The sequence below is a fragment of the Oncorhynchus kisutch genome, linkage group LG19 (genome assembly GCF_002021735.2).
Source record: "Oncorhynchus kisutch isolate 150728-3 linkage group LG19, Okis_V2, whole genome shotgun sequence".
NCBI lineage: Eukaryota > Metazoa > Chordata > Actinopteri > Salmoniformes > Salmonidae > Oncorhynchus > Oncorhynchus kisutch.
Genome location: NC_034192.2, coordinates 43,491,721 through 43,509,296, shown reverse-complemented (window position 1 = coordinate 43,509,296; position 17,576 = coordinate 43,491,721). Strand labels below are relative to the sequence as shown.

The window sequence follows — 17,576 nt, the reverse complement described above, 5'->3', positions numbered from 1 at the left end:
CATCTAATCCATTTGACCCTTCTAATCCATCTAACCCTCCTTATCCTTCTAATCCATCTAACCCTTCTAATCATTATAATCCATCTAACCCATCTGACCCTTCTAACCCATCTAATATATCTAACCCATCTAATCTATCTAACCCTTCTAACCCATCTAATATATCTAACCCATCTAATCTATCTAACCCATCTGACCATTCTAACCCTTGTACTCCACCTAACCCTCCTAACCATCTAACCCATCTAATCAATTTTACCCTTCTAACCATCTTACCCTTCTAACCCTCCTAACCATCTAACCCATCTAATCCATTTGACCCTTCTAACCATTTTACCCTTGTAACCCTTCTAATCCATCTAACCCATTTTACCCTTTTAACCATCTGACCCTTCTAACCCATCTAATCCTTCTAACCCATTTTACCATTCTGACCATTTTACCCTTCTGACCATCTAATCCATTTTACCCTCCTAACCATCTAACCCATCTAATCCATTTTACCCTTCTAATCCATCTAACCCTCCTTATCCTTCTAACCCTTCTAATCATTATAATCCATCTAACCCATCTGACCCTTCTAACCCATCTAATATATCTAACCCATCTAATCTATCTAACCCATCTAACCCTTCTAACCATCGGACCCTTCAAACCATCTTACCCATCTAATCCATTTTTACCCTTCTAACCATCTAACACATCTAATCCATTTTACCCTTCTAACCATTTTACCCTTCTAACCATCTAAACCATTTTACCCTTCTAACCATCTTACCCACCTTACCCTTCTAATCCATCTAAACCTTCTAACCCATCTAACCATTCTAACCCTTCTAATCTATCTAACCCATTTTACCCTTCTAACCATCTGACCCTTCTAATCCTTCTAACCCATTTTACCATTCTGACCATTTTACCCTTCTGACCATCCAATCCATTTTACCCTTCTAACCATTTTACCCTCCTAACCATCTAACCCATCTAATCCATCTAACCCTTCTAACCATTTTACCCATCTAATCCATTTTACCCATCTAATCCATTTTACCCATCTAATCCATTTTACCCTTCTAACCATTTTACACTTCTGACTATCTAATCCATTTGACCTTTCTAACCATTTTACCCTTCTACCCATTTTACCCTTCTGACCATCTAATCCATTTTACCCTTCTAACCATTTTACCCTCCTAACCATCTAACCCATCTAATCCATTTTTACCCTTCTAACCATCTTACCGTTCTAATCCATAAACGGGTGTGATTCAAATGTTGATGATGTGTGTTTGTTGTTTCACCAAAGGGGTAAAGCCCAGGGCATTACTCTTGGCCGTGTGTTTACCTTGTTTCGAAACAACCCCCTGCTGCTCCTGCAATAACAGTTGGTGCATGGTGGGATTTTAAGGAGTGTGTGTATGGCTGGTGTGTATGGCGAAGCACCGTGAAGGCGGTGAACCCGTATGTACACGGTCAACCTCATTCAGTGCACTTTGAGCTAATGAAACCCCCTCCCACTGATGAAGTGGACTGTCCTTCCCTTCCTGCCCCTCGCAGACCAATCCATTTGGGAGGCAGGTAGCCTAGCGGTTAGAGCTTTGGGACAGTAAGGTTACTTGCTCGAAACCCGAACTGGCAAGGTGGCAAAATCTGCAGTTTTGCCCTTGAGCAAGGTAGTTAACCCCCACAACAACTGCTCCCTGGGTGGCGATAACGTGGACTTCGATTAAGGCAGCCCCCGCACCTCTCTGATTCAGAGGGATTGGGTTAAATTCGGAAGACACTGTATTCCGTTTGAATGCATTCAGTTGTGCAATTTACTCGGTATCCCTGTTCTCTTTCCCAATAGTGATTATGTCGGACATATTTCTATGACATGACCCCTAGCATTGAGGTCACAGATGAGAACATAGTGAGTTTTATTCTGTGGTTGATTCTTTATTTGCAATGTGAGGGAATTGAATTGGGTGATGCTAAATCTCTATTTTGATAGGTACAGGTATAAAACTAACAGTGAGTATCTAGGAGATGCAATTGAATAATTTAAGCAATGTTAGATGATTGATTACCAGTAGTTATGTGACTATGTTAGGATAGTATTGGTTGTTCTAGGCAGGTTGAGTTGTATATCTCATCTCCCCTGGTCTGCTAAACCCTCTCTCTCCTCAGCAGCCCACAACCTCCCACTGCATCTCGGGAAGAAGTCACACAGTTAAATGAAACACATGCATCACTGCCCATGTGTGTCGATGTGGCGTGGCATGGTAGTTCTCGCTACTCTCTTCTGATATGCAGATGTGTGCACATGTATGAACACGCACGCACGCAGACACATACACACACACACATACACACACACATACACACACACACACACACACACCAACCAAAGAGGATCAGGATTGGGGGGGCAACGTCTCTCAAACCCCCAAGCTACCGCCTCTACACCCTACTATGCCTTAATCACACTAATTAATTTAGGTGAGCTTTTTGACTAAATGACAATATCCACACTGATTTGTCAATTTGCATAGCTAATTAAGTAATTAGCTCAAAACATGCTGATTGCCAACAAGCCTTGAATTCGCCATCTGTTCCTGCGGGGGTGGTTGTCAATCTACCTTTGGCCAGTTTGGGTGGTCAGACTTGGATTGGGGGAGTGTTAATTGTGATCTAATTAATAATGTTTGATCTACTCATCTCATTATCTTTAGCATTAGCTAGCCAGTTATCCCTGAATGGGCCTATGGGCTGTTAAAACAGCTACAAATGTTCATTTTCTGATCATATGTTAGTGTATTAGCATCCCTTTTGAGATATTAGACAACCCGCTACTTCTTCTGTGTTTGCAGATCTGAAGGAACTGGACAGGTGTAAGCAATATGGTAGATGCTCCTCTATGCCCATTGAAAGGCTGGGCTGAGCTTTCAGCAAAGACCTATCTAGTCTCTTAAGATCTGCAAGTACAGAATGTGTAGGTAAGGACCTATGAGGTGAAATGTTCAGAGGGATACAGATAGAAGCGTAACAAATAGAGCTAACAACACATGTTGATTCACACATGTTCACACATTTTCTACCTGACAGACAACCATATCTGTTCTACACAATCCATTTATATCTGAATGTTCCCAATGAATCCTCCAGCAAACACATAGGAGTACTCTGCATGGTTTCATAGTAGCACTCTACATGGTTTTCAATGTCATTTCAGCCCAGCAACCAGTAGAGGTCCCTGTTGAACAACACAACAACCCACTCCCCCTCCTTTCTCTATGCCCCCCATTCACCCACTCCCTCCCTTTCCTCCTTGTCCTCTCCTTATTGTCATTGGGCTCACGTAGGGCCTGTGCTCAGCCAACGAACGAACAACTTCTCAGACAAAGCTAGCAGGCGTGCAACATATGTAACCAGCATGTTACCGCCACTGCTCTTAAAGACGCATGTCAACATTAGCCATAGGAAGTGTGTGTTCTTAAAGAAAGGATGGGGGATGAGGAGGGAGAGGAGGTTGTGTGTGGGAAGGAAAGGAGAGGAGAGGAGAAGGGGGGTGTATACAGATATACTGATAATGAGTGATGGCACAGAGCCAAACAGCCTCCCACTGAGAAAACAATTTGTGTGTGTGTGTGCGTGTGTGTGTGTGTGTGTGTGTGTGTGTGTGCGTCCGAATGATTGAGTAAGAGATAGAAGAGAGTGAGAGGTAGCTAGAGTTGGCGAGGGTGTGTGTCTATTTGTGTGTGAGAAAGGGAGATTGAGGGAGAGAGATCGAGAAAGAGCAAGAGAGAGGGGGAGCTTGAGTTGGAGAGGGTGTGTGTCTATGTGGGTGAGAGAGAGAGGCATAAAAAATATATACATAGAGAAAAAAGAGATACGCCCTGGGAATTAAAAAGCATGACCTGCGGCACTGTGAGGAACAACGTAACCCAAAACAAAGAGGGTTCACAGTTCCCCAGTCTCCCTCCCTCCCCACTCCCATCCCTACCCCCCCCCCCCCCCCCCCCCCCAGTATGACTCCTGACAGTCCATAAGGCAAACCCAGGGTGTGATAGTGAGAAAGTACTATAGCCTGTCCAAACAATTGAGGCGCAATAGCACTTTATCCCCCGGGGTGATGTGAAGTGCGAGGTCTAACACTCAGTGGTTTAAGTAGGTGTTTAACCTCAAACTGTGTCAAGTGGCCCCATTGTATTGACATGTCAAGGAAGAAAATATGCTATGCATGGGATAGACTAGAGCCATGGGATAGACTAGAGCCACGGGATAGACTAGAGCCACGGGATAGACTAGAGCCACGGGATAGACTAGAGCCACGGGATAGACTAGAGCCACGGGATAGACTAGAGCCACGAGATAGACTAGAGCCACGGGATAGACTAGAGCCACGGGATAGACTAGAGCCACGGGATAGACTAGAGCCATGGGATAGACTAGAGCCATGGGATAGACTAGAGCCATGGAGTACCAGATGATAAAGTACTCCCCAGAGCAGAGGGTATGATGCAACAGGAGAGGATAATTCTAGATGAATACTTGAATAAACATATTATGATAGTAGATTGATAGTCCTATAAATTAATTGTTGTGTTTCATTATTGTGTTTCATGCCTTCCTGCCTGCGTGTCTATAGTAGCTGTGTAGAAGGCGTGTATAGTGGTGTAAGAAGGTGTATAGTGGTGTAAGAATGTATACGAGGGTGTATAGTGGTGTAAGAAGGTGAAAGACGGTGTATAGTGGTGTAAGAGTATGTATAGTGGTGTAAGAGTGGGCCAAACCCAGTAGATCTGATGCTTACAGGTACCTGACTGGAAAGGCTGAAGTTGCTGGCAGGGCTTCTCTTCTTACTGTTGGCATTGCCCACGCTGCTGTTGGCACTGCTGGCAGAGTTCTTCCTTTTCCTCCTCTTCGTCGTCGTCTGTCTTGTTGGCTCAGCTTTGGCACGACCAGCAAAGGAAACAAGAGCCATGGGGGACAACATAATGCATACACCAAGGTGGGGGTAACTCATTAAAATATATGTGTATATTGACATGCACACACACGCACCCATGCAAGAATGCACAGACAGACAGACATACATACACACGCACAATACGTACAACACGCAACAACTAAAAAACGATCCATGCTTTGTTAATATCAGAGGAGAAATCAAAAGGCGTTATCATCTCCCAAGTCATGCACTAGTTGGAAAGATCCCATGTTTCATTTGTATAAATGCTCAACAATAGAACGTGCTGCTTGACTTAATGTGAATGCCTTAAGGACCTTGGTGTTGTACAGTTCTCAAAAGCCTGCCCAACTTAAAACTACACTACTGTGAGAGATAACACCATCTTTTATAAAACTGCTCTACTGTGATAGATAACACCACCTTGTCACGCCTACTCCCGTTCCCTCTCTCCAGCGCTCAACGTCGCCGGTCTACTAACCACCGGTCCTGGCAACCCACATCTCGCATATCTGGCAACCATCATTACGCACACCTGCTCCCCATCGCTATGCACACCTGGACTTCATCATTTACTTGATTACTTCCCCTTTATTTAGCCCTCAGTAGCCTCTGTCTTCAGGCAGTATTGGTTTTGTTTTCTCTTCTCATGTTTGTTAATCTGTATCGTTTCTCTATTAAACTCAATTTCTAGACCTGCTTCCTGACTCCCAGCGTATATGTTACACACCTTTTATAAAACTACCCTACTGTGAGAGAACACCATCTTTTATCTTACTGTATCTATATTTGTAATTTATTATTATTTATTTGTATTGCTGTGATTTGTCTTTACGAGTCAGATTGTTTGTTTGCGTCACCATATGAAGCGGTGATGGACAGTGTGGTGTCTTAGCAAACATTTTAGGTCAATCATTTAGAATTTCATAGTGACTTAGCATGAAATACTGAATGTGACATGCAGTCATCTAATTTCGTCTTTAGGCGGTTGTTGAGCATTCATGTCAAAAAGTGCACAACAATGTATTTCATGGCATTCTGTTCAGAGAGAGAATAAAATACAATCTCCAAGACTACTCTCTCTATTGAAAACTACAGGAAGACAGAAAAGGTACCTTTTTTGTGATTTGTGGGGAATATTTCCGTTTTGAAATTCTGTGGGTGTCCAGCTGAAACCAGAATCAAAATGGGTTTTGTTTATTGAAGTGATGAATTATTTTAAGTAATTAAATATCTGAGAGAGAGAGAGAGACCAGAAATGACAACAGAGAGAATATAAGAGAAAAGATAGCTGTACATTCACTGCAATGCACAGACAAATATATTGTCTAAATATTATTACTGTTGAGTAATATTTCTAAAAACATTATTACTAAGGGGTACAATTATGAAAAGTATTTATTTTCTAATTATGAGCCACACATTTAATTAATTAAATATTAAATAAAAAAAAGGGTATATCCTTGATCATTATTCTTGTGTAAAGTAATAAGATAGGTTCAGTAGAGATCTTAGCAGTACTTATATCTGTTTCTGATGTACATAAATTATGTGTTTAGCTATTTTCACCAAGGGTTTGTAAGAGAATGTTATTCCTCTGAATGTCAGTGTGGGAAAAACAACATTTCTGTGATCTTCAAAAAGATGTCTGAAAATGAAATACATTTCTTATACTAATCACACCAAGGGAGATGCTTTTTTATTCAAAGGCAACCAGCGACGTCTAATTTATCTGAAAAGATAACATAACTGAGGAACATACAGTGCATTCGGAAAGTATTCAGACCTCTTGACTTTTCCCACATGTTACGTTACAGCCTTATTCTAAAATTGATTTTTTTTAAATCCTCATCAATCTACACACAATACACCATAATGACAAAGCAAAAACAGGTTTTTAAAAAATGTATTAAAAATACAAAACAGAAATACCTTATTTACGTAAGTATTCAGACCCTTTGTTATAAGACTCGAAATTGAGCTACATCCTGTTTCCATTGATCATCCTTGAGATTTTGCTACAACTTGATTGGAGTCCACCTGTGGTAAATTCAATTGATTGGACATGATTTGGAAAGGCACACACCTGTCTATATAAGGTCCCACAGTTGACAGTGTATTTCAGAGCAAAAACCAAGCCATGAGGTAGAAGGAATTGTCCGTAGAGCTCCGAGACAGGATTGTGTCAAAGCACAGATCTGGGAAGGGCACCAAAACATTTCTGCAGCATTGAAGGTCCCCAAGAACACAGTGGCCTCCATCATTCTTAAATGGAAGAAGTTTGGAACCAACAAGACTCTTCTTAGAGCTGGCCGCTCGGCCAAACTGAGAAGTCAGGGGAGAAGGGCCTTTGTCAGGGAGGTGACCAAGAACCCAATGGTCACTCTGACAGAGCTCCAGAGTTCCGCTGTGGAGATGGAAAAACCTTCCAAAAGAACAACCATCTCTGCAGCACTTAACCAATCAGGGCTTTATGGTAGAGTGGCCAGACGGGAGCCACTCCTCAGTAAAAGGCACATGACAACCCGCCAAAAGGCACCTAAAGACTCTCAGACCACTAGAAACAAGATTCTCTGGTCTGATGAAACCAAGATTGAACACTTTGGCCTGAATGCCAAGCGTCACATCTGGAGAAAACCTGGCACCATCCCTACGGTGAAGCATGGTGGTGGCAGCATCATGCTGTGGGGTGTTTTTCAGTGGCAAGGACTGGGAGACTAGTGAGAAGCAAAGTACAGAGATCCTTGATGAAAACCTGCTCCAGAGCTCTCAGGTCCTCAGCCTGGGGCGAAAGTTCACCTTCCAACAGGATAATGACCCTAAGCACACAGCCAAGACAACGCAGGAATGTCATTGAGTAACCCAGTCAGAGCCCGAACCCAATCAAACATCTCTGGAGAGACCTGACAGATCTTGAGAGGATCTGCAGAGAAGAATGGGAGAAACTCCCCAAATTCAGGTGTGCAAAGCTTGTGCCATTGAAGACTTGAAGCTGTAATCACTGCCAAAGGTGCTTCAACAAAATGCTCCGTAAAGGGTCTGACTACTTATGTAAATGTGATATCAGGTTTTTTAAATACATTTGCAAAAATTTATAAAAATCTGTTTTGCTTTGTCACTATTGGGTATTGTGTGTTGATTGATGAGGGAAAGACACTTTTTAATCAATTTTAGAATAAGGCTGTAATGTAACAAAATGTTGAAAAAGTCAAGGGGTCTGAATATTTTCCAAATGCACTGTACACCTTTTTTTAAATCAGAACTATAATCTCTTCACCCAGAACCAAATAAACGTCTCTATAGCTAGTCAACTGTAATGTTTAAGGTTGTCATGAGAAACTATCAAAACGGTGACAAGTCTATTACCAATTCCCATCTACTACTTTGACAAACCCAGGAACAGGAACATGATGTCCATTGTCAGAAACAACCGTCTCTGGCATCACAACTGTTTACGTCGATGTCGAACAAATGACGCACTAAAACTTGTCCATTTCCATTTAAAAAACTTATCAGTGCATAAATGCATCCGTGCTTCCTTCCTCGCTAAAACAGAACCATTTTCCAGGTCTGAGAAGAATTGGAGGAAAGATGAAAAACTTGACTAATAAGGAAACCAAAATTACACAATTATTAGACCAGCTTAGTTCAGTTTGGTTTCCTTTAAAAACACAGGCAGACAGACGAACTGTAGTGGCGCACAAAAGATTTATGACTAGCAAAACTGATCCTAGATCTGTGTCAAATGATAAAAGCTACCATTCTAATAATCTGGCTATACACCCAATACAATGTTAAGAATAAAGTCCACTAGTGAAACAGGTATTGAGTAAAGGCAATATGTAAAGACATATACAGAGGGTTCTGGATCCCAAAGCTGCTGTCAGTTCTTATACAGCTGATACGTTTGGCACCTTACATTTTCTTTCACTGAACCCTGATACTATACAACATGAAATTGATCAAAGGTTTATCTCCTTGTGCACAATTACACATTGACAGTTCAACTTCTCCTTTTTCAAAGCGTCTGTTCCAGATGATTCTACGCTCATTGACAGTGAGAATTCAAACCTCTTGGGAGCTATCAGCGAGGGAGTTGGATCTTGTAGTTTGATTACACCAGGCACCCTTAATTAAAGTTCAGAAGCCTTGCACATTACACAGGTCCGAGTCAAAGGGTTTCTACTGGTGTTGCTTTTTGAAGACGACTTGTCAAGCCCTGGCGAATATTGCAGTAATTTGCAGCCCTTGAATATGTCAAAAACTCCAGCTTTAATATTGCACAGCCAGTTTAAGCCAACTATTTTTTAAGAACCACCCTTCGAACATCAACCATAAAACCCTGAAATGGCCGGTTACAGTCTATTCAAATAAAACTTCCAGAGGAAGTCCTGATCAATTTCCTGATTCCTGACAGGGAGAATAAATTTGAGGTATTATGCAATATAATACATATTTAGAAATACAAATAATGTAATAAAAATGGATTACTATTATCTTTTCAACATGGTCTCTAGAAATTAGACAATCTAACCATTGTCATTATATCACCTCAGCTCTCCTATTACTATAGTCACTATAATAACATTGGTTGTGTCCCATAGGGCACTGGTGAAAAGTATTGCACTCTACCGGGAATATGGTGCCATTTGGAACACAGTATTAATAGTTGCAGAACAGTGTGTTTGGTTAGTAAAGCCGTATAAACGTTACCTGGCGGGGCCACCATTCTCTGCCACTTCTGGAACAGGCATGTCTTCAGACAGTCCCTAGGGCTGAGGTTGTAGGTTTTGTGCCTGGACATGAGCTCCTGCATGGGCTCCAGGATGACACACAGCTGCAGATGATGGAAAAAACGAACACACACACACGCAAATGTTGAATTTGGTAGTATAAAAACGCAAATGCATATATAGTACATATACACGTTGTTTTCCATGTTGGTGAAGATGGATCTGTAATTGTTGTGTGAGCTTCGCTCTAAAGGGTATCATTTCGACATACTGTATCTAAAATTCTGTATTACAGAATCCAACAAGGAGAATCCTCAAGTGATCTATGAAGTCATCACAAAGAGGACACTGGGTCCAGTTTGTCAGTTTAAATAGGTAAGACACTCACAGCTGTGTAACTTTCACATGTGGCAAACAGCCTCCCTCAACAGTTATCTTAGGCAGCAACAAACATCAAAATGCTCGCCCCTGCTGTCACACCAAAGCATTGTCATGCGGGTACACAGACCCTTCAAATTAGTGGATTCGGCTATTTCAGCCACACCCTTTGATGACAGGTGTATAAAAATGAGCACACAGCCATGCAATCTCCACAGACAAACATTGGCAGTAGAGTGGCCTTATTAAGGAACTCAGTGACTTTCAACGTGGCATCATAATAGAATGCCACCTTTCCAACAAGTCAGTTCGTCAAATTTCTGCCCTGCTATAGCTGTCCTAGTCAACTCTAAGTGATGTTATTGTGAAGTGGAAACGTCTAGGAGCAACAACGGTTCAGCCGTGAAGTGGTAGGCCAAACAAGCTCACAGAATGGGACCACTGAGTGCTGAAGCGCATAGCGTGTAAAAAATAGTCTGTCCTCGGTTGCCACGCTCACTACAGAGTTCCAAACTGCACCGGCTCGAGTGGTGTAAAGCTCGCCGCCATTGGACTCTGGAGCAGTGAAAACAAGTACACTGGAGTGATGAATCACACTTCACCATCTGGCAGTCCGATGGACGAATCTGGGTTTGGCGAATGCCAGGAGAACTCTACCTGCCCCAATGCATAGTGCCAACTGCAAAGTTTGGTTGAGGAGGAATAATGTTCTGGTGCTGTTTTTCAAGGTTTGGAAAGGAAAATCTTAACGCTATAGCATACAATGACATTCTAGACTATTTATGTGCTTCCAACTATATGGCAACAGTTTGGGGAAGGCCCTTTCTTGTTTCAGCATGATAATGCCCCCGTACACAAAGCGAGGTCCACACAGAAATGGTTTGTGCTCATACAGGTGTAGGATCTTAATAGGATCACAGCTGTTGAAGGAGAACCTTCCAGCAAAGCAGGAAATGTAACATTTGTAGAGTATTTGAGGTTTAAAAGGCTTCTCGAGTTAGTAGTTTCCCCTTTTGTCTTACTAAAAATGTATAAACCCATACAAAAATGTCCAATAATTATAATCCACATAATAATTTGCATTTCCTGTTGCTACAGGATTTGTTTTCCTGATGTAGCAAACTGGCTCAAATTAAGATCCTACATATCTAGGCCTATCAAAACAGACCTGGGTGTGTAAATAGGATCAGTTTAGCCTTTTAGATAATAAGGAATGGGATTCACTACTACTACAGATCTATTTCCTAATGCCATTGGACGGAATGCAGGCGAAGAGAACATGCATGTAACACACGTAGCACACTAAGCCCATGTTGTTTCTCTGTTGCTGTCCTCTTGACACGGCTATATCCCCCCTAGCTCAGGGAACAATCCCTGGATTTGACCCTGAAAACAAGTGCTATTTTCAGGTTGAATGGTAGGAAGTCTGCTGCACGGCTCTAACACATGGAAAGGCTTAAATACAGTGACCAAAAAAAGCTTGTTTTGACCCTTGGCCAGGAAACCATCAGTCTCTTTGGGAAGAACTGATAAACGTTAGGAAATGCATGGGCGCCTTTTGAAAGACAATAAAGACTCCATTTATGTGAGGAAAGGGCGTATTTTATTTGAACAGCGACACTCTAAGATAGCAAGAGAGAAATCATTACGGCTCACAGTGACGTGAGGCAGACCGATGATATTTACTCAAAGTACAGTATGAAATTGACCCCACCTCCAAAAGTCAGCCAATTCCTAATTTGCCTCAGAGCCAAGACTAGGATTTGTTGGTGAAAAATGACAAGGGGTATTTTGTTTGGGATAAATTAGGTAGGTTGTGGGGTGTCATAAAAACTCAAAGGAATAGCCTAGTAGCATTACACTAACGGCCATTAGCGAAATCTCCTATAGGTAATGGATGACATATTGTCATTAACTGGAAAGCAAGTCTGTCTATGTAATTTGAGTTATGCAAAATAACTAAATAATATACTGTAGGTGTGTTATGGTGCACACCTCTCCAAAACTACACTCAATATATTCCATATGATCATTCCATATGCTTTCCATAATTATTTTCATGGTATGCTGCAAGGAATCTTTAAAAAAACATGAATCCAACAAAATGTTAAGAACGGTCATTCAAAAATCTACCCAAAAGCCCTCTGTCTCTGTCTCTCGCTCTCTCTCCCCTCTCTCTCCCTCCACTCTCTCTACACATTCTTCATAATAAACAGCGGCTAAGCTCTTCGCCGTCTCTCCGTGCTGCATTTCACAATTATGAGTCAACAGGGAGCATTCATTAATGTTATGCTAATTTTCTCAATCCAATTAATTCACTCCCTCTCTCTTTTCTCCCTCACTCTTCTTCTCTTGTTCTCCCATTTGGAAATCGGAGCTGTCACTCAATCTTGGAATGAAAAGCACAAACAAAAGACATCTGAAATACTGACTAATGTATTCTGGTGCAGACAGCTGAGAAGTCCACTAAGTTTATGTTTTAAATACACTGAGGACTGGAACCAAAAAGTAAAAAAGAACATATAGGTGGATATTCACTGATGCATTTATGTATTCAGAATAAAATAACATATTGTGATAGCTGTCAATGCTCTAACATGGATTCAGAATAATATAACATTGTAATAGCTCTCAGTACTGTTTTATGAATTCAGATTCAAATAAAAGATTGTGATAGCTGTCAGTCCTGTTTTATGTATCCAGATTTAAATAAAAGATTGTGATAGCTGTCAGTCCTGTTTTATGTATCCAGATTTAAATAAAAGATTGTGATAGATGTCAGTAGTGTTTTATGTATTCAGATTTAAATAACATATTGTGATTGATGTCAGTAGTGTTTTATGTATTCAGATTTAAATAACATATTGTGATAGATGTCAGTAGTGTTTTATGTATTCAGATTTAAATAACATATGGTGACAGCTATCAGTACTGTCTGTGAATGGAATTATATTGTATATTCCATCTTGACATTTTATAAATATTCATTTTCAGGTACCTAACAATTACAAATTGTGGAGGGTATGCTATGGTACCTATATCAAGGTGATTGTTGAACTGAATAGTGGTGTGTGTGTGTGTGTGTGTGTGTGTATGTGTGTGTGTGTGTGTGTATGTGTGTGAGTGTGTGTGTGTGTGTGTGTGTGTGTGTGTGTGTGTGTGTGTGTGTGTGTGTGTGTGTGTGTGTGTGTGTGTGTGTGTGTGTGTGTGTGTGTGTGTGTATGTGTGTGTGTGTGTGTGTGCATGTGTGTGTGTGCACATCTTTGTGTGTGTGTCTATGTGAAAGGAAAAGAGAGAGAGAGCAACATAAAGCAACAGAAAGACCCACACAGACACAGCCGGAGAGAGACAGAGACAGACACAGACAGACACACAGACACAGACAGAGAGAGACAGAGACAGAGACAGAAACAGAAGGACACAGACAGAGACAGCGAGAGACAGAGGGAGACAGAGACAGAGAGACAGACACAGAGAGAGAGACAGATACAGAAAGACAAACAGGAGACAGAGAGCTCTTACCCTGAGGTAGTTGAGGGTGAAGTTGGTCAGCCCCATGCGGGTGATGTTTTTGGAGAGCTGTTCCAGAACCTGGGGGTCTTGTGCCTAAGGGTTGGGGGGGGGGGGGGCAACATACAGTTAGCATTAATATTAACTACTAATATTAATTTGTTAGAACTCTTTTATATAATAGAAGTCTTCAGTCTGAAAATGCTGTGTATTGACAAAACAAAAGACAGATGAGAAGCCTAGCATGGCTCTGCGTCCATTCAAAATCAAAAACACACTAATTCCCAGTTGAATCTTGGTGTAGAGAAAGTCATGAAAGATGGACGATGGTAAAAAAACACATCTAAAAATCGGTTTATCTTAGAGTATGATTTGAAATTGGAAACTAAATATCAATATCAAGAAGCCACCTGACTACAGCTTAGTGTTGTGAGAACCTGTGACTCCAAGAGATGTCAAATACTTTTTCATCTATGGTCATCAACAACTACACTGAATACCCATTCAAAAATTCAGTGTCAGAATACACTAGCCTTAAAATACCCACAAAACTGTCCCACTGGGCAGAAGTCAGCTCAACGTCTAGTTTTGATTTACATTTGGTTGAGTTGTCAACTAACGTGAATTGAATGTGAAATCAAAAAATAATTTCATAATTTCATTGAATTTAGGTTAAAAGTTGGGTGAAAAAAATAGGAAATGGGCCTCCTGAGTGGCGCAGAAATCTAAGGCACTGCATCGCTGTGCTAGAGGCATCACTATAGACCCGAGTTAGATCCCAGGCTGTATCACAACCAGCCGTGATCGGGAGTCCCATAGGGAGGCGCTCATTTGGCCCAGCGTCGTTCGGGTTAGGGGAGGGTTTGACCGGGGGGGCTTAACTTGGCTCATTGTGCTCTAGCGACTCCTTGTGGCAGGCCGGGAGCCTGCAGGCTGACCTCGGTCATCAGGTGAACGGTGTTTCCTCTGACAAATTGGTGTGGCTGGCTTGGTGTGGCTGGCAAATTGGTGTGGCTGGATTAAGTGGGCGGTTGTTAAGAAGCGTGGTTTGGCGGGTCATGTTTCGGGGGACGCATGACTTGACCTTCGCCTCCTGAGCCGGTTGAGAGGTTGCAACGATGAGACAAGATCAAAATTGGGGAGAAAAAGGAGATAAAATACAAATCTGTTTTCAATTCCACATTGATTCGACACCATCACATTTTATATTTTGTATGAAATTATGTGAAAACAACACTGATTCAACCAGCTTTTGCCCAGTGGGGTGAAACTATGAAATACCCACAACACGTATTTTTCCAATCCAAAATGTGTGCTTTTACAAGAAATGAATGTTTGAAAAAAAAAATTATGTTTAGAATTTTATAACAAAGCCTGCAAAATGTGCGTGTGTGTTTGTGTGCGTGTGAGCACATACATCCATGTGCATGTGTGTATGTGTGTAAATATATGTGTTTGTGTCTATGTCTGTGTGTGAATGTCTGGGGGCAATGTGCATGCACACATGAACTAGCACAATTGTGTCTGTCTAAATTCAGTCTTCTCACTTCCAGACTCGCTCTACACTTTTCATTAGTCGAGGCTATGATCAAAAGAGCTAACTCACTTTTACACATCACTCGTATGCCTGTGAAATATCCATCCAAGGCCCACAATACCCTACTCTCCTGAAATTAGTGGGAATACCCACAGGGGCCAATTTAATCGTGTGTGAATTTTATATAAAGATTTGGCAAAAAGAAGGAGGCTGGCTATTCAGGGAAAACTACTTCTTAAATACACCTTTAGGCCCACAGGGCTGAAGAAAACGTTTCAGTGTTACACACTTCGAAGGTAGGTGTGTTTAGGTTATGATAGGTGACATGCAGACAGGGAATGTATTTGATGGAAACATATTCATGATATTAGAGTATGACTAGAGTATGACTGTGCACTACTGAATATAATATACTATGTATAACGTATGGAACTATGACAACCTATAAGTTGCTCACTTCACTGCCATTCCCTCCGTGTGACTATTATGTTCTTTACACTGGAATTAAACAGATTATTCAAGTGACCTTGTTATTTATTTTTTGCTCAGGCAAGGGTCCTCTTTCATCCAAGCCTTCCTTTGATGTCTGCAAATAAATTGGTTTTTAAAATCCCTCCAAATTGGGACACTTTCCAAACTGCTTTGTATAGCTTTTAAATTCATATGCTTATGAATAGCGTCTAAGTGTCTTGGTGGAGTTGGGCCACTTAAGAGCCAGAGGAAGAGGACTCTCATTAACATTCGAGAATAGGATACACCTGGATGGAAAATGGGTGGGTGGTGGTTGGCGCATGTTGATGATATCAAACCATAGAGTTGGATAGAGGGTATATGTTTGCATCTTGCCATAATGACTTCTGTGACAGCATGGGTATCACCCTCTATCCAGCATGGGCATCACCCTCTATCCAGCATTGACATCACCCTCTATCCAGCATTGACATCACCCTCTATCCAGCATAGGCATCATCCTCTATCCAGCATAGGCATCATCCTCTATCCAGCATAGGCATCATCCTCTATCCAAAATAGGCATCACCCTCTATCCAGCATAGGCATCACCCTCTATCCAGCATGGGCATCACCCTCTATCCAGCATAGGCATCATCCTCTATCCAGCATTGACATCACCCTCTATCCAGCATTGACATCACCCTCTATCCAGCATAGGCATCATCCTCTATCCAGCATAGGCATCATCCTCTATCCAAAATAGGCATCACCCTCTATCCAGCATAGGCATCACCCTCTATCCAGCATAGGCATCACCCTCTATCCAGCATAGGCATCACCCTCTATCCAGCATAGGCATCACCCTCTATCCAGCATAGGCATCACCCTCTATCCAAAATAGGCATCACCCGCTATCCAGCATAGGCATCACACTCTATCCAGCATAGGCAGCACCACCTATCCAAAATAGGCATCATCCTCTATCCAGCATAGGCATCACCCTCTATCCAGCATAGGCATCACCCTCTATCCAGCATAGGCAGCACCACCTATCCAAAATAGGCATCATCCTCTATCCAGCATAGGCATCACCCTCTATCCAAAATAGGCATCACCCGCTATCCAGCATAGGCATCACCCTCTATCCAGCATAGGCATCACCCTCTATCCAGCATAGGCATCACCCTCTATCCAGCATAGGCAGCACCACCTATCCAACTCTATGTGGTACATTTGTGTCGCCGTGCAGTCGGCCCATGTTGATGATGTCACACCACTCACGTGCATGGCCAGGATGCTGCGGGGGATGAGTTCTCGGTATTGCCGGATGGTGAAGTGCCAGGTCTTGATCCTCATGAGGTCGTCAAAGGCAAATTCAAGAATCAGTCTGCCCTCTGTGCATACCTGTCCAACAACAAAGATGGGGAACACTTTATCTGAAGGGGGTATACATAAGGCATTCATAACACCTGCATGAGAACAGGCATGACACCTTTATGAGTCTTGTAGTATCATTCATAACAACCTTTGTAACAAATGTAGGCCTATAGTATTCAGCTTCATTCAAGAGCGCTTTTCAAAATAAAAGGCCCTTAGGATACAGTATACTACGGTTTACATCACCTTCAAAATAATTCCCCATATTGATGTATTTCTTTTACGGTCAGTCATTTTTAGATAGCTGGCACGCGGGCGTCTGTTTATTTGGGTAATCATTACAGGGATCGATTCTTAATACTCAGCAGGATGTCATTCACTTTGGAATACGTTGAAGTTGTATGGAATTGGGCAGGCTATTATTTACTCTGTCCTTATTCAGCTGGGGTGTCCTTGTTCTTGAAGATGATGTTGTTGAGAGGAGTGTGTTTACGGCAGAGACACAAGAACTTTGGGTCAGAGAGAGTTGCCAATTAAGAGAGAGAGAGAGAGAGAGAGAGAGAGAGAGAGAGAGAGAAAGAGAGAGAGAGAGAGAGAGAGAGGGAGAGTGTGCAAGAGAGCGAGAGAGAGAAAGACA

The 17,576-nt window shown here is 41.9% G+C and overlaps 1 protein-coding gene across 4 annotated transcripts in view; it reads right to left on the bottom strand.

Annotated features, from left to right (window-relative positions):
- Nucleotides 1–17,576, bottom strand: part of LOC109864857 (LIM domain-binding protein 2) — a 112,975-nt gene that overhangs the window by 11,549 nt on the left and 83,850 nt on the right. The window contains exons 4-8 of one of the 4 annotated variants that reach the window (XM_020452861.2): nucleotides 16,844–16,966; nucleotides 13,585–13,668; nucleotides 9,665–9,788; nucleotides 6,067–6,120; nucleotides 4,796–4,944 (exon numbers count right to left, since the gene is read on the bottom strand). In XM_020452861.2, coding sequence (XP_020308450.2) covers nucleotides 4,796–4,944; nucleotides 6,067–6,120; nucleotides 9,665–9,788; nucleotides 13,585–13,668; nucleotides 16,844–16,966 — 534 coding nt within the window. The remainder of the gene's footprint in view (nucleotides 1–4,795; nucleotides 4,945–6,066; nucleotides 6,121–9,664; nucleotides 9,789–13,584; nucleotides 13,669–16,843; nucleotides 16,967–17,576) is intronic. The other 3 variants (XM_020452862.2, XM_020452863.2, XM_020452865.2) reach the window with 3 other exon arrangements.